General features: G+C 38.3%; 2 protein-coding genes across 3 annotated transcripts; both read left to right on the plus strand.

Moving 5' to 3' along the window:
* Positions 1–12,408: 12,408 nt before the first annotated feature.
* Positions 12,409–15,480, plus strand: LOC104447994 (calcium-binding and coiled-coil domain-containing protein 2). The gene is made up of 6 exons (XM_010061756.3): positions 12,409–12,845; positions 13,016–13,288; positions 14,300–14,457; positions 14,626–14,731; positions 14,810–14,935; positions 15,020–15,480. Exons 1-6 carry the CDS (start codon positions 12,654–12,656, stop codon positions 15,155–15,157), a joined length of 993 nt encoding a protein of 330 aa, XP_010060058.1. The 5' UTR covers positions 12,409–12,653; the 3' UTR covers positions 15,158–15,480.
* A 671-nt stretch (positions 15,481–16,151) lies between these two features.
* LOC104447993 (queuine tRNA-ribosyltransferase catalytic subunit 1) lies at positions 16,152–24,331 on the plus strand. 2 transcript variants are annotated; one of them, XM_010061753.3, is made up of 16 exons: positions 16,152–16,391; positions 16,523–16,579; positions 17,172–17,265; positions 18,024–18,202; positions 18,740–18,790; positions 19,222–19,278; positions 20,510–20,630; positions 21,042–21,108; positions 21,228–21,269; positions 22,440–22,545; positions 22,668–22,778; positions 22,960–23,031; positions 23,119–23,220; positions 23,407–23,453; positions 23,566–23,593; positions 23,888–24,331. In XM_010061753.3, exons 2-16 carry the CDS (start codon positions 16,562–16,564, stop codon positions 24,017–24,019), a joined length of 1,227 nt encoding a protein of 408 aa, XP_010060055.2. In that variant the 5' UTR covers positions 16,152–16,391; positions 16,523–16,561; the 3' UTR covers positions 24,020–24,331. The 2 variants fall into 2 exon arrangements, with proteins under 2 accessions (XP_010060055.2, XP_010060056.1); XM_010061754.3 differs by lacking the exon at positions 17,172–17,265.
* The last annotated feature ends 788 nt before the right edge of the window (positions 24,332–25,119 follow it).

Here is a 25,119-nt window from a genome sequence, read left to right on the forward strand (position 1 = left end):
GACCGCGTTTTTCTTGTCTCAACTCTCTACGTTGTAGTTTTGAATCTTCTTTCATGCCCCAAAGTCGTTAACGCAAGGTTTGAAGAGTTGGCGCTGACTCTTGCTCATCAATTTCCTTTCCGATTTGTACTTGCTGCTTTAACGTCTCTTTGAATCGCGTTTTTCGCTTGGATGCAAGTGCGGCGTCAAGAAAAGTACAAGCATGGGTACCTACATTCGATTTCACGACACCAAGTGTACATAATACATAATCCCACGCCGAAGTCACTAATTTGAATTTCGATACGCATCTCATTAGTCATAAGGTTAACATGATTTTTCTCCGTTTGGAGTAGAGAGAGAGAGATTCCTGCCTGCCGGGTCGGACCCGGGAGGGACTGGAGTTCAATCAGACCAGGTAAAGCGGGTTCAACTATCCAGATTAGCTACGTTGTGCATATGTTGGTCACGAGATGATATCTCTAAAACAATTAAGTCGCACTTGCAAGATCACAGCAAATAAAAGAAGAAGAAGAAGAAGAAGCTTGGGAGCCACGCTTTATACTCTGTGGATGGAATCTTACTTCGTAACCATGGAAGGAATGATTCGCATGCGTGCTTAGAGGTCAATTGAGCCGAAACACTTACTGTTTAAAAAAAAACACACACACACACACACACAAAACAGAATGAATTCAAAATTGATGAATTCTAATAATTACTTTAAATTTGATATCAGCACGATGATTACGTGCAAGATATGCAATAATATCTATTACGGTTACCCCATTTAATCTTAAGGATAAGTGGACTGAAAATTATATAACTTCTCACGGAAATACAATTGAATCACAAAACTTGGTATGTTCAAGTTTAAAACTTATCGTGAAAGTGTAATTAAATCATAAAATTTTCAAAAAATACAATCAATGAAAAGATTCTTTTGGATCAATTAGACAATTTTTAAAATTTAATTGCATTTTCTAAAAATTTTAAAAGTCAAAGCACTTTTTTTCAAGTTTTAAAATTTCCAATACACTTCTCTCTAAATCGCTTTTAAAATGCCAAATCGACAATCACTATCTTTGGCAAGAAAATTGGGTGGGCAACATTTTTGAATCGGATTCTACAACTGATCTAAAAGCTGATGCGCAAGCGATTGAGAAAATCCCTTGTGGGCTTGAATCACACTCTTAGAATTCCATTTAATTTCTATAGATTTAATATATATATACATATATATATATATGTATATGTATATAGAGCACGATAAGCAAATTGAAAATGTTCAACGAAAGTTTTTATTTTTAGAGTTAATACCCCAAAAAACCTTAAACTAGTACACATGTGACAAATCTACCCTCCATTAGCTTTCGTTCGATTTTGCCGTTAACCTTACTCATGTGGTTGCTGACGTGGCAAGTTATGTAGAAATTCATAAGTTTAATATCATTAAAAACCCCAAACTGGTATATTTATGATAAATTTACCTCAAACTAGTATATTTACGACAAATTTACTCTAAATTAATTTTTTCAATCATAAAAAACCAAAATTGGTACACGGCACATTTACCCTCTTTCGATTTTCCCAAATTTGACCGAGTTGTGATGTCCAATCAATTTTATTTTTCGGATTGCTCTAACATTGCCTCCATATCATTAATACTTGATTTTTTTTTTTTTTTATTAGAATCATTATTATAAAACCATTCAAAGACTACCAAATGTGCACTTCATTCTTGTGCCAAAAGGATGCCCATTAACTAAAAGATGGACAGATTGCTTGCGCACATATACAAAAGAAGTGCTATTCATGATGAGCCAGAAGCAATATACTTTTCATCAGAATAGGCATATAGAGAGAGAGAGAGAGAGAGAGAGAGAGAGAGAGAGAGAGAGACCCTTCCAGCATACAAGCCATATGCAATCAACCAAATTCATCATCAAAATGCAAATAACATCAACTACACAAAATGGAGAGAACGAAACTAAAGCCACATATCAATATATCTTTGAAATAGCTTTACAAAATAGCCTTCACACTAGACTTGAACAAGCTTTACAAAGCAGCCTTTACCCCAAGCACCAACCAATCGATTAGCCAAAAAAGGCAAATCCACACCAGACGATAGAGGTCCAAAAGCATGTTCTATATCAAATACTATCCAAAAATACAAAGCTTTACAAATCAAGCTTTACAAGGCAAGCTTTACAAAACAAGCTTTACAGGCCAAGCTTTACAAAACAAGCTTTACAGGACAAGCTTTACACCCAAAATCCAACTCTCCCTACAGGTTCATTGCCCTACTTCACTTTGAGATTGTTCAATTTGAGGAGGTCTAGAAACTTGGCTTGAAAGATCCATTGTATAATTTGCACCACCTTGACGAATTTCTTGAACTATGTTACTCCTAGACATCTGAAAATTGAGGGAAAAACATAATCTTATTATGCTAATCATAATGGATTAAAAAATGCTTAACAAAATAAAATCTTCACTCTCAAATATGAGTTTCCAGTGGCTTCAGATACGTAAAATCCATATCCTTGTAAAACCTATAAGAAGACAAACCATATTAACATTTTACTTTGGTATTATCAAAAACCATATGAAATCTACATGTAGACTCCTCACCCTTCTCTTCTTAGAATTGACAATATTTGATTGTCTCGTTATAGATCTAACTGAGGTACTTTCACTTTGTTTGTTCGATGCCCCTCCTTCAATGGTTAGTTGCTTTGGATGTTTCCTTGGCCTACCTCTTTTGCCCTATATAATAGACATATATAAGGTATTCTAAGGGAAAATGTATCACATTTATGTTTAAAATTCCTTACAGGTAATTTAATTTGGATAGATGCCGGAGGTTGGGGGCATGTTGTCTTGTTTTGTCCAGTACCATGACAATTGGAGCATTACATGGTAATACCAGATTTTGATATTTTAATAGGATTAGTGTTGGTGACCCTTGACTTCCTCACTCTTTTGCTTTTCTCATCCTTTTTCTTCTTACCATTAGGTCCCTTCCTATCTTTCTTGGGCCTCCCTAGAAGCTTTCTGAATGGCGTAGGCAATAAAGGCTCTTCACTAGTCGCTGGCCATATTTTCTTTCCATTCAAGGTGGGTAATGCAAATTGATAGCAACGCTCGTACACAGCTTTCTTGAAACAATCAGCTGCATAATCATTTAAGTTACACTTCATGAAGTTGATGCACGAGATAACATGGTTGCATGGTATCCTCGATATATCCCATTGTCTGCAAGTACATGTCTTCTTATTTAGATCAACCATAAAAGTATCATCATTCACTTCAACTTCAAATTTGGAAGTTGTAGATGGCTTTGCAATGCAAAACCTAGACTTCATCTTTTCCTCCTCAATCTTCAATCTGATTCTTGGACAAATCTCATCTCTTGAACCAACCATCAATTGGCTTTTCTTATACATTTTTACCATAAATAATTTTCTTATGCCCTCTAACATATCAACTATGGGAAATTCCCTTTCTCTACATATATATGCGTTGAACATCTCGTTCAAATTGTTCTCGATAGCATTGCAATTTTGTCCACACTTAATGAATGCCCTGCAAAAGTGTTCTGGACCCTGTCTCATGAAGTCTTCATATGCATAAACAGACTCTTTCTTCATTTCTTTTACTGTCATATTGAAATCAGCCTCGTATGTAGAATATGCAACTCTCCAAAAGCAATTCCTAAATATTTCTCCCTTGTATAATTTTTTTCAGTTGGCATAAATGTGCCGAGCACAATTCCTGTGCTCTGCTCGTGGAGAGAGTTTAGAAACTGCATTGAGCAAGTCCTGTAACACATTATTTGACATGCAAATAAGTTAGTTTACAAACAACAAATACTTTTATTAGTAAAGCTTGTGCGCAATCTTATCTTTTGTTGATCACTCATGAAGGTCCAGCCAAGACCTTGTCCCACATTCAAGTCTTTCACTAGTAGCTCGAGGAACCAAATCCAAGATTCTTCAGTCTCAGCTTCAACAACAGCCCATGCAATTGGAAACATTTGGTTGTTTCCATCTCTACCAATAGCACAAAGTAACATCCCCCTAACTAAAGTCTTCGTAAAGCATCCATCAAATCTAATTACTCGTCTACAACCTACTAGAAAACCCTCTTTCAATTCTTTGAAGCACACATAGAATCTTTTGAACATATTATATCGTCCAACTTCCAAGTCAAATGTGCTATTAGGACTACATTGAATCAACTCAGCCTTATAAAAATGCAACAACTTGTATTGCTCGACAAATGGACCTCTAATGATCTCAACAGCTCTAGTAATCGCTCTAAAATAAATTCTCCTATTTAGTGTCAATGCCCACATCTCCATTGCATCCGTCTGCATTTGTGATGTTGTATACTTCAAGTTAACTCTAATTTTAGGCAAAAACTGTCCCGCAAGCCATATATACGATGCATTCTTATTTCTCATGCTCCTAGGACAAGTATGTTCTTTTCCAACAGTCTTTATGATGAAGGTTTTCTCACTCTGCATCCAACTAGTATAAACTCTCCATTCACAGCCACTCTCACACCCACCATCCATTTTATCCGCTTCACTCTTATTACATCCAATGATGATTGCATAAAATTGCACAGCTTTCTTGAATTGAACACGTGAGACAAATCTCATTCATACTTTAAATTGTATGTCTTTATGATCAGATTTGGGGTCATATCTAATGATTTTTTTTTATCTTCTTTGGTCATAGACTTCTTCATCTCTTCTCATCTCCTTCTTCTAGATCAGTGTCTCCATCATTTTCACCCCCATCCTCATTTTCAGGAATGTTAACGACAACTGTATTAGTAGAACCACTATCATCACCAAGAGTAGCTCCTTCAATATATACTTCAATAACACCCAAACTTGATCTTAGACCCACCAATTCTAACACTTAATCATCACTAACAATCTGCACAAGACCACTTCTCAAGGAATCCCCAAGAGTTGCGTACCACAACTTTTTAACTGAGTATCCTAAATCAAGAACAGCCTTAACAATTGCATTATAGTTCACCACCATCGACTTACAACGATGGAGATATTCTACATGGTAGCCTGTATACTTTGTGATGTCTCCAAACTCCATAACTCCACCTAGATGAAGTGCAATTGTAATTTGTTAAACATCTGCAAGGGAACAACAAACAAACCAATTAATTTATAAAAACCTCTCACAAATAACTAGCAAAGACGTGATGATCAAGTTTGACATGAAATGGCAAAATCAAGTTCGCCAAACAAGATGCTTGGAAGCCTTGATAGGAAATATGAGGCACCTATGTCTAGAAAGAGACCCAAAGCTATTTCAATCATAGCAAAAACCTGCAACAAGGTTAACCAAACTATGCTGATAAAACTCTGGAAATCTTGATATTAAAGGAATAAGAAACTGGACAATCACAACTACCAACTACTTGCTTACATTAGGCACTCAAATTGACACATATCTGCAGTACCAGTTAGATACTCTAGGTTATGTAACAAATTGCATAATAAGTGGCAAAAGATATTGAGAATATAATCATTTTATGTTTCACAAGCAAACATCAACTTTACGAATTGCCAATCAACATCTACCCCACCTTATTTATTAAGCAAACAAGAATTTCAATCTCATTAAGTGGGGTTAATTGAGCTCAAGTCACTATTCTAAATAATATATGGGTACATATAAGTGTGTGCCCTTGTATAATTTCAATGACCAAAGAGTTCACAAAAGGAAAAAAAGCTTGTCATTGTACCGTGACTATCATATCAGCTTCTTTAATAGCAATTAATTGATTATGATGATCATGAGGGATTACCTAGTTCATGTACAGGGCAAAACTCGGCCGTGTGAGTCGCCCTAGACTAGGAGGACTAGAGAAAAGCTGTCTTATATTCTATTCAGAGTAATGATTGAGATACATAATATAACTTGTTTCTGCTGCAAAATTAAACCTTGAAACCTTAATCAAAATTATCCACGTAGATATGTATATTATCCACGTCCTAAAGTCGGCGTAATATTATAATATTCAAATGTACATGCTCTTTAGGGACTAAGCATATTTATGAAATCTAATGAGACATGTAGAATCACACTCAAAGTACACCTGAAATTAGTGACAAACATAAGTGATTTTAGTTCTGGCATTTCAACGAGCATGTGATGTACGAGTCAATCATACCATTCACATGCAAGTTTCATATTAAAATTTTGACACACTTACGATTCAAGGTAGGAAATATTACGTAACGCTAATAAGGACATGAACTAACACGAAGGAATAGCAAAGCAAAAGTAATATGTAATCATACAAACAGATTGCGGACAAGCAGTAAACCATGTGGAGCTAAGACATATAAACATAAAACCAAGTTTGTCACAAACCAAAAACGAGCGAAGCAACCACGATTAGAAGAATATGGCTAAAAGATCCAACAAAAATGAAAGAGAGGGGTCTTCAGAAACATAGAGCTCGAACGCGATGTGGAATAGAGAGCTCTTATTTTCCTACCTTAATAACATGAAACCACTCAAGTGCAAATCCACCACATTGCCCTCAAATGACAGAACACCACAATTCCACTCACCAATCACAGGATAAACCAAAGGCACTCCTACTTAAAAACTCAAACTTTCCATGCCCGGGAGCAATTCACTCACTTTGAGAGTCTCCTCGGCCTGCGCCGACACCGCGACCCCAATAACTGACCAAATGAACTTGTCGAACTTCGACCGGAGCCACGCCCTGTAAATCACCTCGAGAAAGAAGAGTGTTTGTCGAGAAAGATGAATTGAACTGAATTTGTTGTTAGGGTTTTTTTTGTGTTATAACGAAGAGAGAAGAGAGCCTCACCTGAAGAAGGCGTGAGAAATGAGAATTTATTAGGGCTTTTAAATATATCCTTTTGTTTTTCCCTTTACTGTTATAAAGTTATTATTATTTTATTTTGAAAAAAAAATTAAGTTATTTCCACATGGCTTGCCACGTGAGCAATCACGTCATCAAAGTTAACAACAAAATCTAACCAAATTAACAGAGGGTAGATCTATCATAGGTGTACCGGTTTGAGATTTTTTATGGTTTAAAAATAGTTTGGGGTAAATTTGTCATAGATGTACTAGTTTGAGATTTTTTAAGGTATTAGCCCTTATTTTTATTATCATTTCCAATTAACTGAGCTCTCAATTAATGTGCCGATGTAATATTCAAGGAACACAAATGAAAGTTTAAGCTAATTAAGATTATGCGAGATGCTAACAAGAGCTCCGATAAGCACTTTGAATAGCAGTCACCTACTCTAATATTACCTGTACGTAACTCTAAACACAATTAAAAAAATTGACGATATCACCAAAAATCCTAAAATTGTACCATTATTACAACAATATTCAACTTTTGGTGACACCAAAATTGCCAAGCGTTTTTTTGGTTGAAACAAAAAACCCTCAATTCTACCCATACGAAACAAATACCCAAATTTTTGTCATGATGTTATAAGTTTGAGTTATTGGTGACACAAAAATAAATTTGGGATATTTACTATCACAATGGGAAAAGTTAAGGATTTTTAATAATAAATGGTATTTTCGTCATCTTGGTAAATGTTTGGAGTTTTGGTAACATAAAAATTAAATTGTATAACCTACTCGTAGGCAGCCCAGTTGGTTAGGGCTTAGTCGACCTTGAGGTCTTGGCTTCGATTCCCCAACTAGTTGATTGCGATTTAAGTGGAGGGTCATGGGTGGTAGGGTCTCGTGCTAGTTCCCCTCGAAGTATAGTCATGTCTTCGCTAGCTGGTGTCTAGTGGGAGCCATAAGCACCCGTAAGGTGTGCCAAGACGGATTCTCGGTATAAAAATATTAATAATAATTTGTATATTTCAGTGGCAATGGACATAATTTGGGATCAATGGTGGTATTTTTTAGGAAAAAAAATTAGCAAACTATAAAAAAAATGGAAAAGAAAAGTGAAGAAAAGACCAAAATCTTCAACCCTCACTTCCTCCATCCATCCTCGGGTTATTAATATGGACACAAGTCCACGCACTCAAATGGTCGTATAGGTATTGGCTAATAGGCTGAAAACTTGGCTGCCAAAGATAATCTCTGTGGAGCAAACTGCTTTTATATAGGACTGTCGGATTCAAGACAACATCTTTGTAGTCCAAGAGGTGGTTTACCAGTTAAGGGTGAGAAGGAGGAAGCGTAAATTTCCAGCCATTCTAAAACTAGATATGCAAAAAGCGTATGATAGAGTTGAATGAGATTTTCTAAGTGATTATATGTTGAGGTTGGGATTCCATGAAAAATGGATAAAGTGGATAAAGTAATGCATCTCATCGGTATCTTTCAATATCCTAGTAAATTGTGAGCCTTCAGATGTCTTTAGGCCTATTAGAGAGGTATTTGACAAGGGGACCCTCTATCCCCCTATCTATTTATTGTTATGGCCAATGCTCTCTCAACCCTTATGAGTAAAGTTGTCCGAGATGGGAGTATAAAAGGGATTCGCCTAAACCCAACATGCCCAACACTCTCGCACCTCCTTTTTGCTGATGATGCCATCTTTTTCTTAGATGGAACGATAAGAGAAGCTCAGAATGTAGCCAATGTATTGAACCAATATTATTATGTGTCGGGACAAGTTATCAACCTCAATAAATCAGGCATTTTCTTTGGGAGAGATTGCCCACAGAATTTGAAACATAATGTAGCAACTAAGTTGAGAGTTTCTATCTCAGAAAACATAGAGAAATATCTTGGAATCCCATTGGATTAGGGTCGCACAAAAAAAGCAAATGTTTGCATAGATTCTAACTAAAGTTGAGAGAAAACTTGAAGGATGGAAAGAGAGGCTGATATCGAAGGCGGGAAAATAAATACTTATTAAGATAGTTATCCAAGCCCTACCCCAATATGCTATGTCCATTTTTAAAATTCTAACTTCTATTTGCCGCGCTATTGAGAAGCGAATAGCCTCTTTTTGATGGAAACAGAATGCTGTTAGAAGAGGTGTTCATTGGAAAAACTGGAAAGAGCTGAAAACTAGAAAGGATTGTGGAGGCCTAGGTTTTAAGGATTTAGTGAATTTTAATAAAGCAATGTTGGGGAAGCAGGCATGGAGAATGGCTAAACAATAGGATGCCCTATGGTGTCAAGTTCTTAAAAGTATTTATTTTTCTCAAGGTGATTTCTAGGTAGCAAAAAAAGGATCCCATCCTTCATGGGGGTGACAAAGTTTATTGATGGGGAGAAATACAATCGAACATGCCAATAAATGGAAGGTTGGAAATGGACAAAGAATCCACATTAGAGAAGATGTATGGCTTCCTTTTGGAAAACTTATTGGCCCAGCAAATCGGAATGAGCCAAGGGTGGTGGCTGAACTAATTGACAATGAAGCCAATGAATGAGACATTAGAAGAATTAATGAATTTTTTTAAGAAAGAGTAACTCAAGAGATCCTAGCTAACCCGCTTAGCTTAAATCCTCATTCTGATAAGCTTGTATGGACAACCAATAGCTCGAGGTACTATACAATTAAGGGTGGCTACAATCAAATACATAACAGAGCAGCACTCCTCACCAAACCTAACCCATCTTCATCCTACCAGGTTCCAAAATCCCTATGGAACAAGATATGGAAAATCTCTACATTTCCAAAAATTCGATTTTTATTTTGAAATATATGCAACAATTCTCTTCCAACAAAGGAAAACTTGTACAAAAAACACATGATACCTGATCCAACTTTTCAAATTTGTGGCAATGCACCAGAGACAACAGAGCATCTCTTCCTCCTATGCGACTGAACAAAACACCTATGGTCAGCCCCTAATTTTCAAGTCGACACATGTCCAAAAAGTAATCGACAAATGGATCTTTGAGAATCTCACCTCGAGAGCAGGATCTGAACAGAAAGCCCTCTTTGCAGGCATGTTGTGGAAAATCTGGAAGACCCGTAACTCAACAATTTTCCAAAGATCTTCGCCTAATCCGACAACCGCTCCAGAAGAAGCCCGCACAGCTGCTACTCTGTACACGAAATAGTTCGCCAGGGGGATAAGCAACAACAGAGGATCAACACAAAGCCCAAATAACACACTGAAATGGAACCCACCTGGTATAAGCAAGCTGAAGCTGAATGTCGACAGCTCTTGGTGCGCCTCAATGATGGCGGGATCGGTGGCTGAAATGCCGCCGGTCTTCTTGTCGCGGGTTTCACCAAGAAGATTCACATGTCGTCCGCTTGGGTAGCTCAAACCCCAGCTATGAGAGAAGCTCTGTTGTGGGTTAAACAGAAAAGAAAAGCACGAACTAATCTCCCTCTAAAAGCCATGACCGAAACTGATATGGAAGCCACGACTGAAAATGATCTGCAGGTGACCTTATCATCAGATCACTTACCCCTTGTGCATTGCTTATCAGGCTTTGAAGAGCCCCCTTGGCCGGCCCAACCCATAGTGGAGGATTGCAAAAGTTTACTGGCCGAGCTTAATGGAACTTCGATCATCTATGAGCCTCAGCAAACAAACAAGGCCGCGGATTAGGTTGCTAAAGCCCACCGAGCAAATTCCCTTCTTAGTAATTGGTTCTCACATCCTCCTCAACCTTTAATTTCAATCTTATGCTTAGATGTTCCAACTGAAGATACCCCTTTAGTGGGTTAGTAATGAAAGAATGATGTTTCGACCCCAAAAAAAAAAAAAAAAAAAGACAACCGCATCTTATGCCGTCGCTTTCATTGCCAATGCTAGGTGACACTAGACCAGCCTTGCTTTTTATATAAACTGATCCATGAAAGAAGCAATAAAGCTAGCAATCAGATACAATCTCACAAATAAAATGAAACCCCAATTCCTCATCATCTTCCCTCTAGCATCCACCACCACCGCAACTAACCGGAAGTATCAACTCAGGGGATGGCGGCCGATCAAGGAAATAATGCACGCATATCAGAGAAAAAGCCGAACTTGCGATCACCGAGTACAACAAGTCAGTCCGAGGCTAGCTTGCTGTTTACAGAAACCGTTGAAGGCAAGAGTCTCAAACTGTCTCTAGGACCAATCACTGGCCTGTCATTGCCGCAAGGGATGGAGATTCGATGAATAAATACGAGGCTGTCGTCTGGGAGAAGCCATGGGAAGCATCTCAATCACCAAGCTTGCATCCTTCAAGTGGGAGATTTGGCAATTGTTTTCCTTAGCGAAATCAGGAATAACAATCGAGGATATGAAGTGGCGTCAGCTTGTGTATTTGTCTTTGTGTTAACTTGTGTAGTACTTGTGTTTGCGTTGCGTTGCTTGATCTTAAACTTAAGAGAAGTACACAAGCAGATGCTAGATATCACTGAAATTTCACTACAAAGTGACCTGACAAGTACAGGTGCTTCAACAAGCCAAAATCATTCAATTCATTGATTATTACTTGTTTTAACACTCAATAGAATACTTATCTTATGACTTGGTAAATGGGTTTTAGCGGAACTTGTCACACCTGTTTAAAATTTCTCAAGGTCTTCAGCAATTGCTTAGTTGCTGTGACCTCACTAATGTCTTCATTAAGCTCATCAAATGGGCTCAGCGTGTATGGTTAAACAGGTATCTGTATATTCCAAATCCATCCATGGTGGAAATATTATTAAATATCTTTACGAAGAAACTAGTAAAAGTGCATGCACATATATCTATGCCCAAAGGGAAATATAATCAAGTCCTACAACTTGCCCTTGATAAGTTTTTGATGTTGGAAATCCTATGTGACTTTCCTATTTGTCCCGACCTTGAAAAAAAAAATCAACTAGAAGGCACATCTGAGTTTTGATATAGGAAATCCTCAACAATGAATTTAGGATTTGATTGCATGTTCTTTCTTGAGCGTTAATAATAAATTAGCCAAAATCAAACTTTAGATACTCAAATGATTGACCGTCAAAATGTTAAGGAGTAATTGTACACTCTTCATACTCCAACAAGCTAGTGCCACCTCCACCGAACCACATGAGAGTAGCCCGTCCATGATCGTCGAATCTCTCTTAAATGTTGATTACACGCTACTCAAATACATTACATGAAGAAATAAAATTTCTTTTATCCATCCGAAGATTGCATATATAGTAGATTGGAAATGGTCATAATGCATCAATTAAATTTTCAAAAGTTTTGAAAGTCATAAAATAGCTTTACAATTTACGACTCCAAGCACAAGATTATGACCAAATTTCCCCCTCTCTTTTTAAAATAAATAAATATATATATACCCTATTTAGAGCAAAACATTTTACAATAAAATTTCCTTTTTTCCTTATTTCCTTTTTTTTTTTCTTTTTTTAATTTTCCAACGCGAATCCACCTTAAGTACGGTCGGTCTCGCCTCTCAAACGGCTAGCCCCCCTTCTTTTCAATTTGAATCTCTTCAGAAAGACAACGCTCCGGAAGAAACGAAACGCTTCTCCCCTTTCCGAGCTCTTCGAAACCCTAATTCTTCCCCCAAATCCCTCGCGCTCATCCACCTCGTCTTCCTCTCTCCGGATTCCCCGACCCCATCGCCGGAGGCTCCGCTTCCTTCTGCCCCCTCCGCCGGCCGGCCAGCCAGCCAGACCTCCGACGATATCGGGTTTCGCCGGAGGCCGCGGAAAGAATGGATCTTCCCCCGCAGATCGACGACTGCATCAGGGACGCGATCGATCACACCTTGGGCCTCCCCGTGTCGGCGGAAACCCTCGAGTCGAGGCTCCGCGCCTCCGAGGAGGTCCAGAAGCGGCTCCGCGAGGAGTGCTCGCTCCTCCGCTCCAGATTGAGCGAGAAAGACGGTCTCGTCGAGCGCGCTAGGGTAAGATAAGATGATTCCTCAATTATGTGTTTTGATGTGTTCCTCGTAGACATTTGCGCATGGGTCGAATTGGGTTTTTTTTTTTTTTTTTTTGGTTCTTTTTCTTTCTTTTTTGGGATGATGCTTATGGGTGTGGATGGGGTTTGTTCTGCCTCATGGGAATGCGGCAGGCCGAGGCATGCTTGAATGCGCAGGCGTTGAAGAAGTTTGTGGAGGAGAACCAGAAACTGGCGGCGGAATGCGCTAATTTGCTGGCTCAGTGTAAGAAATTGGAAACCGAGTGCGCCCTGTACGACCATGATCGGGAGGCATTGATGGATTTCGGCAACGAGGTAGAAGAGCGGGCCAAAGAGGCAGAGGCGAGGGTTCAGGAGCTGGAGGAGGAGGTGCAGCGGTTGACGGATGAGGTGCAGTATTTCAAGCACAAACATGATACTCTTGAGGTATTCTGGTGCTTTCTTCTTCCTATGTCAACTCATTGTGCTGGTGTGCTTGTAAAGCACTAATTTTTGCATTTTATATAGCCTTTCCATCAAATAGGCGTATCAAGTCCTAATCCTTTGATAGGTTTTGTTTGATTCATGAACCCTTACTAACTAATATTTTGAAAAACAAGCATTGGGTGGGGAATTTCTCTTGTGAACTAATGGTAAATGTCCCTTTTTTATTTACTTTGTGATGAGTCATATTTGCAGAGGGTTGCATCTGTTTGCAAATTGACGGTAATCATATTAAACAATGATTGGTCGAATTGAAGCTGAATGCCTTGAAATATCAAAGTTATAGTTTCTTGGCTTGGTCCATTGTTTTTCTTTTTGAAATTTGGTGAAGAATTGATTGCTTGTTTGCATATTGCGGTAATATCAAAAGGTGTTATATTGTACTGCTCTTTTGTGGGAAGGGCTCTAGGTGGTCCTTCTTTCTTGGGCAGAAAGAATGAACAGCATATGTTGTCTCTCTCATTGTAAAATAGCTCAATTTGCATGGATAAAATAGTGGCGGATATCGTGGTGTCATGTAAAGTTAGTCTGAACTCCTCATTTTATATACAATGATTAAATGTTCCAGCAAACACAGGATCTTTTATAACAAGCTTATGCAGATAGTTAGGAGAGACTGTGTGTGATTCTTTAAACAAAACAGTGCTGGAGGTACATATGAGATTATTATGCTTTACAAACTAGGCAAGGGGGAGTCCTTGAATTTGGTCATTTCTTGACGTGAACCTTTCATCTGAACAGAGTTTTCTTAGCTAGATTTTTTTCTTTTGCTTCACTTTACTAATTCTCAGTGCGAGTAGATTTTGTTAGGTGAAACTATTTGTTTTTATTTCCATGTGGGTCTTGGTGTGCCGTCTTTAATGGATCAGGACATAGCGACTTTGCATATATGTACCATAAGGGTTTTACTCTTTATTAGTTGCAGAGGATTACTCATTTATTATTTCTTTGAAGGATGAAGAGACTTCAGAGAGCACCACTGTGGAGGAGAAGTTAGTCGAATCAATCATCTCAACATTGGTTAGTAAAGATGCAGGAGCATCAGCATATTCATTTTTGGAGGCAAATAGTGCACATGAATCATGTCGAGAATTGTTAAAAATGTGGAACCGGTGAGTGCTTTGGTTGCCTTTAATTTTGTGCTTTGTCAGCATTTCCAACACTTGACTAGATGCAGCCACTTTCCCACACTTTTGATGGCACTGCTGCAAGATGCAAAGATGACATTTCCATTCAATGCAAAGATGAAGTTGAAAGTGACACTCTTGTTTATAATGTAGCCTAAGGCCAGCAACCCAGATAGTTCTTTCATTGGCTGCTGAAATGAAGACACTGGAGAAAGATAAGGAAAATCTCAGAATTAACCTTCATAAAGCTGAGGAGGAGGTAAGAAGTTCTTTGAGGGCTTAAATTGTCGTAAGATGTCTTTCTGAGAATAGTCTTAGCAATATTTAATTTTTGTAGGTAAATCTTCTCTTTCAAGAAAACAATGTTTTAGATGAAGAAAATAAGAGGTTACTGAGGCACTACCAGAAAGAAAGGGACATTTCTGGTTCTGGTGGGAGAATCACAGCTAGTGCTCCTGCAAAGGTTAGAACAAAGATGAGAGCTTTACTTAATTTTGTGCACCTGCAATTCTGAACTTCTGCTAAGTTGACATTCAATTGGTTGCAGTCTAACAAGAGAAAATCAAGCCCTAAGATGAGTAGCCCAGTCGAGAAGAGGATTGATCTCAGTGATGTGGAATCACCGAGACGGCCTTTGTCACCATTGAAACAGAATTCTCCTGATTTTAGGATGTACAAGAAGTAGAGGCTCATTCACATGTATCAACTGACCCGATTTTCTTTCTCTTTTTTTTTTGTGCCCCGGCCATTCTTTGTACCTGAATAGCATCTTGTCAGAATCAAAGATCGATTGAAATTACTGGCAAGATATGGGTGGTTATAGTTCTCGAAGCAACTTCAATTTTCTTCTCCTTTCAACAACAGAAATTCGTGTGACGTGATGCTCCTGTACTATCTTGAGATGGTGAATTGTTTCACCGTTACTCATATTATTGTGCTTTTCGAATAGAATTGATAAGAGGAATGAAGACCTACTGATGCCACTGTATAAATCGTTCTGGATTGGCACATTTCGGCTCTACTAGATGTTATGCTCTTGCTACTTTTAGGGATGTTTATGCCTGCTGATTTCATTGGATGGTGAGGGGTGAACCAGTGCTCTTCCTGTTCGTACCATCTTTGCCTGTAAATTTTCTTCCGCGCTCTGAAGCTTTGCCGTGTCACTTCATTAATGGAGTTTTCTTTTAAATTTTAAATTTTGGTTTAAGCTCTTGTACAGCTCATTTCGCATAATGCCTGACCTAAATTGACGCTAAAGTGCGATAGTGACGTAGTAATTTATATTTGTAACATAATATTTTATTTGTGAAGTAATGTACCATTATAGCACGCCCTCAAAAGATAAAAAAGAACACGTCATCTTATACCATGAAAGGTGTAGTCCTGTTATTTTGGGTCCGTGAGCTTTCTCAAAGTTGACCCATCAAGAGCATCAATGAACTCAAAGAAGGCAAAGGGAGACATGGTAAGTTCATTAAAAGAATCGCTTATGATATATTTCTTTTTTCAATGGTAATTCAAATAAATATGTGAAACAAATGAATAAAAAATATTTGTTTTTTATTAAATTAAATACAGTAGTGGTTTGTGACGACATCATTAAGTAAAAGCCTCATCGATTAAAAAAAAAGTAAAACCCTCTCTGACCGAAAGAAGAAAAAAGCAAAACCCTCGTACAGTTGATAATCCTGTCTAGGGCAAAGGGGGCGAACAGGACTGGCGTGGGGGCGAGAGATACAACGGTCAAAGCTGCAACTGCTGCCGTCGGCTCTTCTTCTTCTCCTCCTCCTTCTTCCTCGTCTCTTCCCGCTCGTTTTCTTTGTCAAAGAAGCTTCCTTTAACGACATTGGTTAAGCTCTCAAGCCCACGCGCCGTCACCCATCTCCTATCACCACCTCCCCTGGCATCTTGCCTTCTCTGTAAGTCTCTCTTTCGTCCTGTCCTTGCAATTTCTTCTTTTTAGCCCTTCTTTGCTCTGTTTTTCTCTCTTTCTTTTTCGGAGATATTGGGGTGTAATCTTTTTGTTTGGGAAAACGTTCGGTGTAAATAGTTTGCGGGTGGTGCGGTGGTGCGGGAGGAGATAGTTTGGATGGCGCTTCGCTTTGAGGTTACGCTCTTTCCCGCTTTTCCTTATCGCTCTCTCTTTTGCCTCTTGTTTCGTTGTGATGTCATGGAGCGTGCGGACCTGTGTAGTTCTTGAAATGGTTACGGACATGGTTCTTGAATGCGAAGAAAGTGAACTTTTTCTCGCATTTGAAGTGCTTGAGCGATGAGCATGGAAGCCCAGTTGATTGGAAAGTATGTTTGTCCTTGTTTCTTGCTCCTTCATCCCTCGGTAATTAAGATTTTCCCGGCAGTCTCATCATTGTGGTTGCGTTCCCTGATGTCCACAGTGTGTTCCAACCATAACTGTGCTGATTGCTTTTGCGCATGAGTTTGTGTTGCTTGCTGATTACTTATTGAACCAGAAGACAATGCAGCTAATGATAGAAAGAACTGAAGTTTTACTATATAAGTTTTACTATATGCAGCTAGTAAAAAGGGTTTTTCTTGTAACTAATGGGTGCACCAATAAACAAGCTCTGCCTTTGCCTTAGCAAGAAGTCCGACATGATTACTGAGAGCATGGTGATTGCTCATCCTTAATTGCATGCTCAGTTGTGTCTCTGATTTGATGCTTTCATACTTTTTTGTACTAGGTTCTCGGGCGATTTAATCGTGCTCGTGCAGCTCAACTAACACTCCCTCATTTTGTTTGTCAAACACCTCTGTTTATGCCAGTGGGGACACAAGGTTTGTCATGTTACCTCGAGGGGTATTGACTCTTTTTGTATTATCGGGAATACATCATCCATGCACACTTCTTTGACATTCCCAATCCTAGGTGATAATTTGGATGTTGAATATGAGTGCACTTCACAGGATGTCTTACTATGTTGACTTCCTATGGATGTAAATAGACTAAGAAAAAATGGACTCGCACAGCTATAAGTATAATAGAATAGTTTTGATGAAAGTGAGCATTGTGACATCCTTTTCGTGTGGTTGAGGTTGCTCGAGGTGGGAAATGGCTTTTCAGCCACTTCATCTTGTTGCTGACTCTATGTAGCGGGGAAGAGGAGACTTGGTTAATGAATATTGCTAGATGCAACTTGTATATTTGTATCTCTTTCTAATTATACTTTGACAGCTATGCAACAGACATTCTGGAATTGTTCAACAACTTGGCTTATATTTCTTTTGTGTGACATGTGTAAGAAAGCAACTCTGCTAGGAGCATCCTCAGTTCATTGTTTTTGGGGTTTGTTTTGATTTTTACATTTATTCACTGAGCAATACATAAATAACAATGAAATAGGAGTTCATGCTCATTTTTATCGTGTGTAACTCTTCAGTTGGTCAATTTGCTCTACACCCTGCCCCTTCATATTCTGCATCCTGCTTTTTTTCTGCTCTTTTTTTTTTAACTCCTTTTTCAAGCATTCCTGAGCTTATGGGAAGAGGTGGCAGTGGTTGCAAAATTAACGAGTACACTTTTTCTTTAATAACAGGGACAATAAAAGGACTGACAAATGACCAACTTGAGGAAATTGGTTGCCAGATAATACTGGGGAATACCTATCATTTGGCACTTCGTCCTACTTCTGAGCTAATTGACGAGTTGGGTGGTCTTCACAAGTTTATGAACTGGCCTAGAGCGCTACTTACCGACTCTGGTGGCTTCCAAATGGTTGTCTAGTATGCGCAGACATGCAGTTTTTTTGTGACTTTCTCTGAATATGTTGTCCATGTGCTACTAGATTTAATTGACAGTTTTTGTTTATATTTTGAATATTTTCCGTATCATGATAGATATGTGCATATGCTGATTTCTAGTAGCATGACGGTGTGCCTGTCTTTTTTAAAATGTGATTGAGTCTCCCAGTGGGTACCTTGCCAAAATTAATCGTCTTTGTGTTGCTTCAAGTAGCGTTCTTTCTTTTATGTTCATTTATTTTCAGACAGATTTTTCTCAATAGAATTTTAGCAATTTTTCTCAGTTGTATTGCATATATAGTCATCACATTTGTTATAGTGGTACTAGTAGATGATTTTTCCATTAAAATGAAAAATAGAGACCTTAACACTGTCTCTTTGAAACATGACCCATAATTTCGTGTTGTGAAATTAGATTATCCTACTAAAGCTCTGTTTGAAATGTTTTAACTACCGTAATTTTTTAGGTTTTTATGTCTGAAATTGGTACTATGAATATTTGTATTTTCAGGTATCCTTGCTGCATTTAGCCGATATCACTGAAAAGGGTGTAACTTTTCAGGTGATTTTTTATATTATGGTTTTTCTTGGAGGAGTCATTCATTGATGTCCACTTCATTGGGCTGGTTCTTAGTTCCTCTTCCTCTCTTTCTGCACGATGATCAGATCATTAACATTGAGCATGACAGGTGTAAGGAAAGTGAAATGTACTGAATAGTTGATGTTCTGTCTTTGATGGGTTTACTTTAGCAGCTAGTATATTAGTACTAAACATTGTCTGTTCTTTTGTTCTTGCTGTAATAAATGTTTTATCTGAAACTACAGGCTGCATCTTTGTATTTCAGTCTCTCCAATACAGTCCATCAACATAGCTTGCTTAATTGTATTACTCCTATTGCATCCACTGGCTATTTTTATTAACTCTTTCCTGTCGTGTTCTTATTGATTCTTGTCTTATTTATTGATACTTTTTTCCTTCCGTTTTTTATTCAGTCACCAGTTGATGGAAAGCCAATGCTTCTAACACCTGAAGAATCAATACAAATACAGGTAGGCAGAACTTCTTTACCAATTCTTATGGACTTGATTAATGCCGGAGAGTTTTCCCCGGTGTTTTTAATTTCTTCTTTTATGAGATTAAATATCTATTTGTTGGCTATACTTAATTGGAGAATGAATAAGTATTAGCAATTGGATGCAGGATTCCTGGAATGTCTGCTTTAATGTTCTTAGAGGAAATGATTGGAAATCCCATTATGAAGTTTCTCTTTGGCCATTTTGCAAATATCTTGTGAAATGTCTGAGTTTTCAGATAGAAAAGAAAACAACAATGGAGGAGATAGTAATACACTTACTTTGTGTGCATGCCTTGGATTTCATGCTCTCTACTTCTTGCTGCCATCTATTATATTTGCTTTCTGCAGACTGACCAATAAAAAAATTGAATTTGCTGCAAAATCCTTGGCTCGACTTTCATGAAGCTGATGAGCTGTTGTATGGATGTAGTATGTTGGGGCATTCTGCACTAGACTATGGACTTTGGACTTATTTTACCAATTACTTTTGGTTTTAAGGGGACTCACTTCTATGATCAGATCAAACTTGGTAATGGAATCAGTATTCTGTAGTTCAAAAAGTGGACGGATTTATTTCTCTGGAGATTGCCATTCACTCCATTGATCCACTATTCTTGAAATCTTATTATCATTTGAGTTTATCACAGCATTTTTGCTGTCATATTTTTGGCTCATGATTAATCGAGGATTGCTTTTATTCCCAATTTTTCTAGTTATCTCTGCTTTCATGTAATTTAAAGTACTGTTTAATTCGCTATCTTCAATGTGCACATCTTCTAAAGGACATTCTGGATATCTTTACTTAATTAGTGTTGAATTATCAGAAAATGAAACCATACTCACCTACTAAGTTACCTGGTAAAATAATTCACTTTTTAGAAAAGACTGGAGAGATGTCTTTAGAAGATGTGTTTATCAAAGGTAGCAATCTTTATCCGAGGCATGTTCACCAAAGTATGTTCATACTTCTGTGTGAATCTGTCCCCTATATAATTAATCTTTCAATAATTAGAAGTAATAAAAACCTAGAAAAGGTACTGAAGAAACCTGACACAACATGAAGCTAACTAGTCTGCAGTAGTTTGAAATGGTTGGCAATACGACTGTAATAGCTTGGCTATGAGGAAAGCTTGCCTTCTTTCTTGTGTTCTTGTCAAATAAGTCTATGAATATCTGATAACCCTTGTCTCATGCTGAATATACAGAACAGAATTGGAGCAGATATAATAATGGCTCTCGATGATGTGGTCAGGACCACCATTACTGGTCCACGGATTGAGGAGGCCATGTATCGCACTCTTCGTTGGATTGACAGATGTATAGCAGGTAAAGTTTTCTCATCTAGTTTTCAGTCATGTTTTTTGTAAAGCCCGAGTAGCTATTTTTCAGATCCTCAATCCACAGAAGGTGCATAGAGCATTCAATTTCTAATTAGCAAAAGTGGTTCCACTTCCCCCTTAACTGCCCAGGCCTGCTGGACCAAAAGTGTTAAGTTCCTGTTCAGAAAGTTACTTTGATTTTTGGAGGAACTTTTCATAACAGACTAGGCTTTTCTGATTCATGAATAGGTCTCAGATATATGATTTTTTTTTAGTCCTAGTAGAAAATTTATGTTGACTGTTAACATCTCCCATAGAGGGTCCTTTCAGCTCTTCTTCCCCCCTTTTTTTTTTCGGTTAACATTATGGTCTTGTTTTTGTCTAATCAAATCAGATTGTTTCTGATATGTGATGACAGCTCATAAAAGACCAAATGAGCAAAATTTATTTGGTATCATTCAAGGTGGTCTAGATCCTGTGCTTAGGTTAGTATTACTTCAAGTTTCAATTCATTAGTTGTTTCGGCATTCTATTCCTCTAATTGTCTCTTGTTATAGTCTGGTACTAATGCCTCTTAACATTTTATGTTATATGCTGTAAGCAGGGACATATGTGTCAGAGGCTTGGTGGAGCGGAATCTCCCTGGGTATGTGCATGATGACCAGTGGAGTGAATTATGTGGTTTGCATTGCCAGTGATGATGCTTTATATGACTTTTCCAGGAATTAGTCCGCTTGATTTAGGGTTAGTTGCATTAAGTTTCTAGTTTGACTATGGAAATTGATTGTGAGTCCTTTTTTGTTGGATTCACTTAGTGAAGAAGACACGGTCTATGAAGACTTAGTAATTTAGGGTAGATGCATTTATTTCTCTTTGTCCAGGAATTGCCTAGTACCTAGATGCATCAGTTGAGTGATGCACTGTTTGAATAGTTGGTTAAATTTGAGTGCAGTGCAGTAAACACTCAATGGCTAAACCTCCAAAAAAATTTATTGTTGATGGATCTCTGATCAACTCTGCTATTCTTTGTTTGCAAATACTTGTACATTTCAAACATATGAAGATTGCAAATAGAGGAATATTAATCTCTTAATTTGACAAAATGCAATCCACTATATTCTGGGGCAGGATGAGTTTTGGTTATTCACCCTTACTTTCTTTGTATATTCAATTTGTGCATCCGTTTTATTATAGAAGGCACACAAATACATGATATGTTGGACTGAATGAAAAGACCATGCAGGTGTTAAATCACGAAGATGTGCTCTTTATGTCTCATAAAACCTCTTTTGCTTCTGAAATTCAGATATTACTGTATGGTGTGAAATTGGAGATAAGTGGCTATCGACAAATAAAAAAGACTACCACCGCCTTGGTGGCCGCGATGGTTTGGGCTCTCTCCCCCTCACGAAGGGGAGGAGTTCGAATCCCCTCACGGTCGCTTGGGGTCTTAATGGGACGCCGGGGGTGGTGGGTCCTCCCGCTTACGTGTCCCCCTAGTTTACTCGCCGGCTGCCGGCTATACAGGGTTCTTGGGTCACCAAAAAAAAAAAAAAAAGCAAATAAAAAAGACTGAATTTAAAGAAACTAGAAACTTCATTTACCTCTTTTGCAAGAGGTGTGTGAGGTATTGGTTTGCTCCTATCTCCTTCGACAAGTGGGTTGGACTATGGAGTGCTTAAGTAGACTAGATCCATTTGTTTCTGCATGTGTAGATGTGCTCCGTGCAAATAGTTTATACATTTGGCCAAGTTTCTCTTTCTAATGTTTTCAATTAATGGAGGAATGAATTTGACTGAGTGTACTTCTGTGACAGCTATGCCATTGGTGGTCTTGCAGGCGGGGAGGATAAAGATTCATTTTGGCGTGTTGTCGCTCAGTGTACTGCAGCGCTGCCTGAGGATAAACCACGATATGTAATGGTATAAAATATACTTATAATTTTTACTGATAACCTTAAGACTTATGCCATTGTTTGTATAGAATCTATACTTAATCTCTTCTTTAGTGGTATCTTCTAATACATGCATGTTCCATTTCTCAGGGTGTTGGTTATCCGCTAGATATTGTGGTCTGCAGTGCTTTAGGTGCTGACATGTATGATTGTGTCTATCCAACTCGTACCGCTCGCTTTGGCACAGCTCTTGTACCCGAGGTAGTAAACCTCTCTCCTGAAAGATTGGAAAAGCTCCTTCCTTGTCTAACGACATAAATGGATTCCTGTGCTTGCCAAAACCCTCTTCTATTAACATGTAAAAATAATTTGAGCAAGTTGTTGGGTACCCAATATAGTGTATTTTTTTCTTTCCCTCACGTTAATACGTCATTCCAATCAGGGTGTTCTGAAGTTGAAACATCGAGCAATGGCCACTGATACCCGTCCAATCGATCCTTCATGCAATTGCATGGTATGTTCTCAATGGAACTAGATAATCTGAAATGTTAATGAAGAAGCTTTTCTTCGAATATCTCAGCCCTTTTCTTTCTTCCTGCAGGTCTGCAAGAAATATTCTAGGGCCTATATTCATTGCCTGGTTACGAAAGATGCCATGGGATCCCAGCTTCTATCGTACCACAATTTATTTTACATGATGAAGGTATGAAAATCCATTTAAATCATTAATGGATGATGAGGTGACGATTTGAGTAGAAAGTTGGTGTACTAATTGTGATTATGCTGTCTATGCCATATACAAGTAGCAAAAAAGAAAAAAAAAGGCCATTTCTTGTTTCTGATCCTTGGTGAAGTTTTGAAATTGGATATTTCTTGTGATACAATGCAGCTCAGCAGTGATTTACACTCATCAATTGTCCAGGGAAGATTTCCAGAGTAGGCACCTTTTTGATATAATTGAGATAATCTTCCCTTCTCCAGCTTTTCTTCTCTCTTCCATGCTCATTTGTAGTAAGCTTCTAACAACTGTTTTTAATTCTGCTCGCAGGTTCGTATGCAAATTTCTGCAGAAAATGGTACTTCTATGGAAAATCTATCTGTTTATGATCTTGCTTTATGATGCGCAATATGTTAGCTCTCTTTCTGTCGTTGCACTCATTTACAAAATTGTGAAGACAATGTGTTCTTCGATAAATCTAAATAATTATTACTTGAGCTCGCCCACATGCATATGCATGCACACTGGTGAAATCATATGTCAATTGGAAGATTTCTCTCAAATATTGAGTTTGATTGATGTGCTTGGTGTTATTTGGTAAAAGTTAGAATCTTGCACTTTTAAACCCACTTCATACCCCTTTATCTTGCAGTTTCCAGAAGGCGATGTTCCTGAATGGGTCTGCAATGCCATGGAAGTCGCCGGAATTGACATATCATTATGCTGTTCCCCATTTTCATCTTCGCCAGAATATAGGAATTCAGAGATACCGACAGATTTTTGAAGTAGTAGGCCAACAGTCTTAAAAGAATAGGCATTAAACTGTGCAAAGGTCAGTCATTACAGGACCACATAAATTTTGAAGTCCATATGCTGCTCCATTGGTAAATTTTTCTTTCTCTAAATCCCGATTCTTCTGTAATTTTTTAAATCCACAGCAGAACAAAATCCATAGCGATCGAGTAGAATCCTTTTTGGTTACCTCGTGTTTCTTTTCGCCATCAAGTGCATCTCGCGATACATGCAAAGCTGTCGGATTATAATGTTGACAAGAAACTAAATTCTTGGTCGAATTCAGATCTGGCCTAATTAGTCGCCGCTAATGTTCACATGGATGAAAGGATTGTGAACTGATACTTCGGTCCTCTCGAGAGCGCCACATGGCGTACGTTTTCGTTTGTACGTTTGTATGTTTTATCTTCTTCGACAGGTGGTGACGACCAAGAAACTGAGTTTTCCGCGGTAAGTCGTTACATAGCTAATTTCCGTTTGTCGTTTTCAATTTGCCATAGAAGCAAGGAGCTTTTCATTCAAGCATCCCTAAATCTTCGCGATTAGCCATGCCTGTCTTCCCTGCATTATTGGTACTATCTTTTTCTTCCTTACTTTGTCAAACTGATCAGAAAGATAAAAAGCTCAGTATCTCCCCAACTGTTGCTTAGCCACTTGTGGTTAGCTTTGCATGGCCGCTGGGAGAGGGACTTGTTGGGCTCGTGCTTTGCTCTCTTTTTTCTCTTTCCCACAAGAGAAGGACGTGATTTGATTAGCGATTGGGGCTCTGATGTTATGCCAAAGCTGTCTCGCTCTGCTGCCTTAGGCAATCGAGCGTCGACAGGTGTGCGCGTTCTCGATCAGTTATTCTCGAGCATGCAGAAATATCTCGCGAGCAAAAAGCCAGGACTTGGCAATGGGACGTGATGATGAAAGTTGTGAGCGCGTTTGCATCGCTTGATTTGGCATGTCTGATCACGAGACTAATCTCCCCGTTGTTCTCCCAGGAATTAAAAGTCTTTTACTTTCGACTTTTCCACGGCCCGTCTTTTCCTCCGTCTCGATCGAAGGATTCCGGCTCGTAAGCATATATGGTACCGGACATCATTCATA

This window comes from Eucalyptus grandis, chromosome 6 (genome assembly GCF_016545825.1).
Source record: "Eucalyptus grandis isolate ANBG69807.140 chromosome 6, ASM1654582v1, whole genome shotgun sequence".
Lineage (NCBI taxonomy): Eukaryota > Viridiplantae > Streptophyta > Magnoliopsida > Myrtales > Myrtaceae > Eucalyptus > Eucalyptus grandis.

What these genes read in the sequence shown, in the direction of transcription:
- LOC104447994 (XM_010061756.3), top strand. Translation starts at nt 12,654, where the DNA reads ATGGATCTTCCCCCGCAGATCGACGACTGCATCAGGGACGCGATCGAT. An exon ending in ACAAACATGATACTCTTGAG is followed by an intron (nt 13,289 to 14,299) that starts GTATTCTGGTGC and finishes ATTTCTTTGAAG; the next exon opens with GATGAAGAGACTTCAGAGAG. An exon ending in TTGTTAAAAATGTGGAACCG is followed by an intron (nt 14,458 to 14,625) that starts GTGAGTGCTTTG and finishes TTTATAATGTAG; the next exon opens with CCTAAGGCCAGCAACCCAGA.
- LOC104447993 (XM_010061753.3), top strand. An exon ending in AAAAGGGTGTAACTTTTCAG is followed by an intron (nt 18,791 to 19,221) that starts GTGATTTTTTAT and finishes TTTTTTATTCAG; the next exon opens with TCACCAGTTGATGGAAAGCC. An exon ending in AAGAATCAATACAAATACAG is followed by an intron (nt 19,279 to 20,509) that starts GTAGGCAGAACT and finishes CTGAATATACAG; the next exon opens with AACAGAATTGGAGCAGATAT.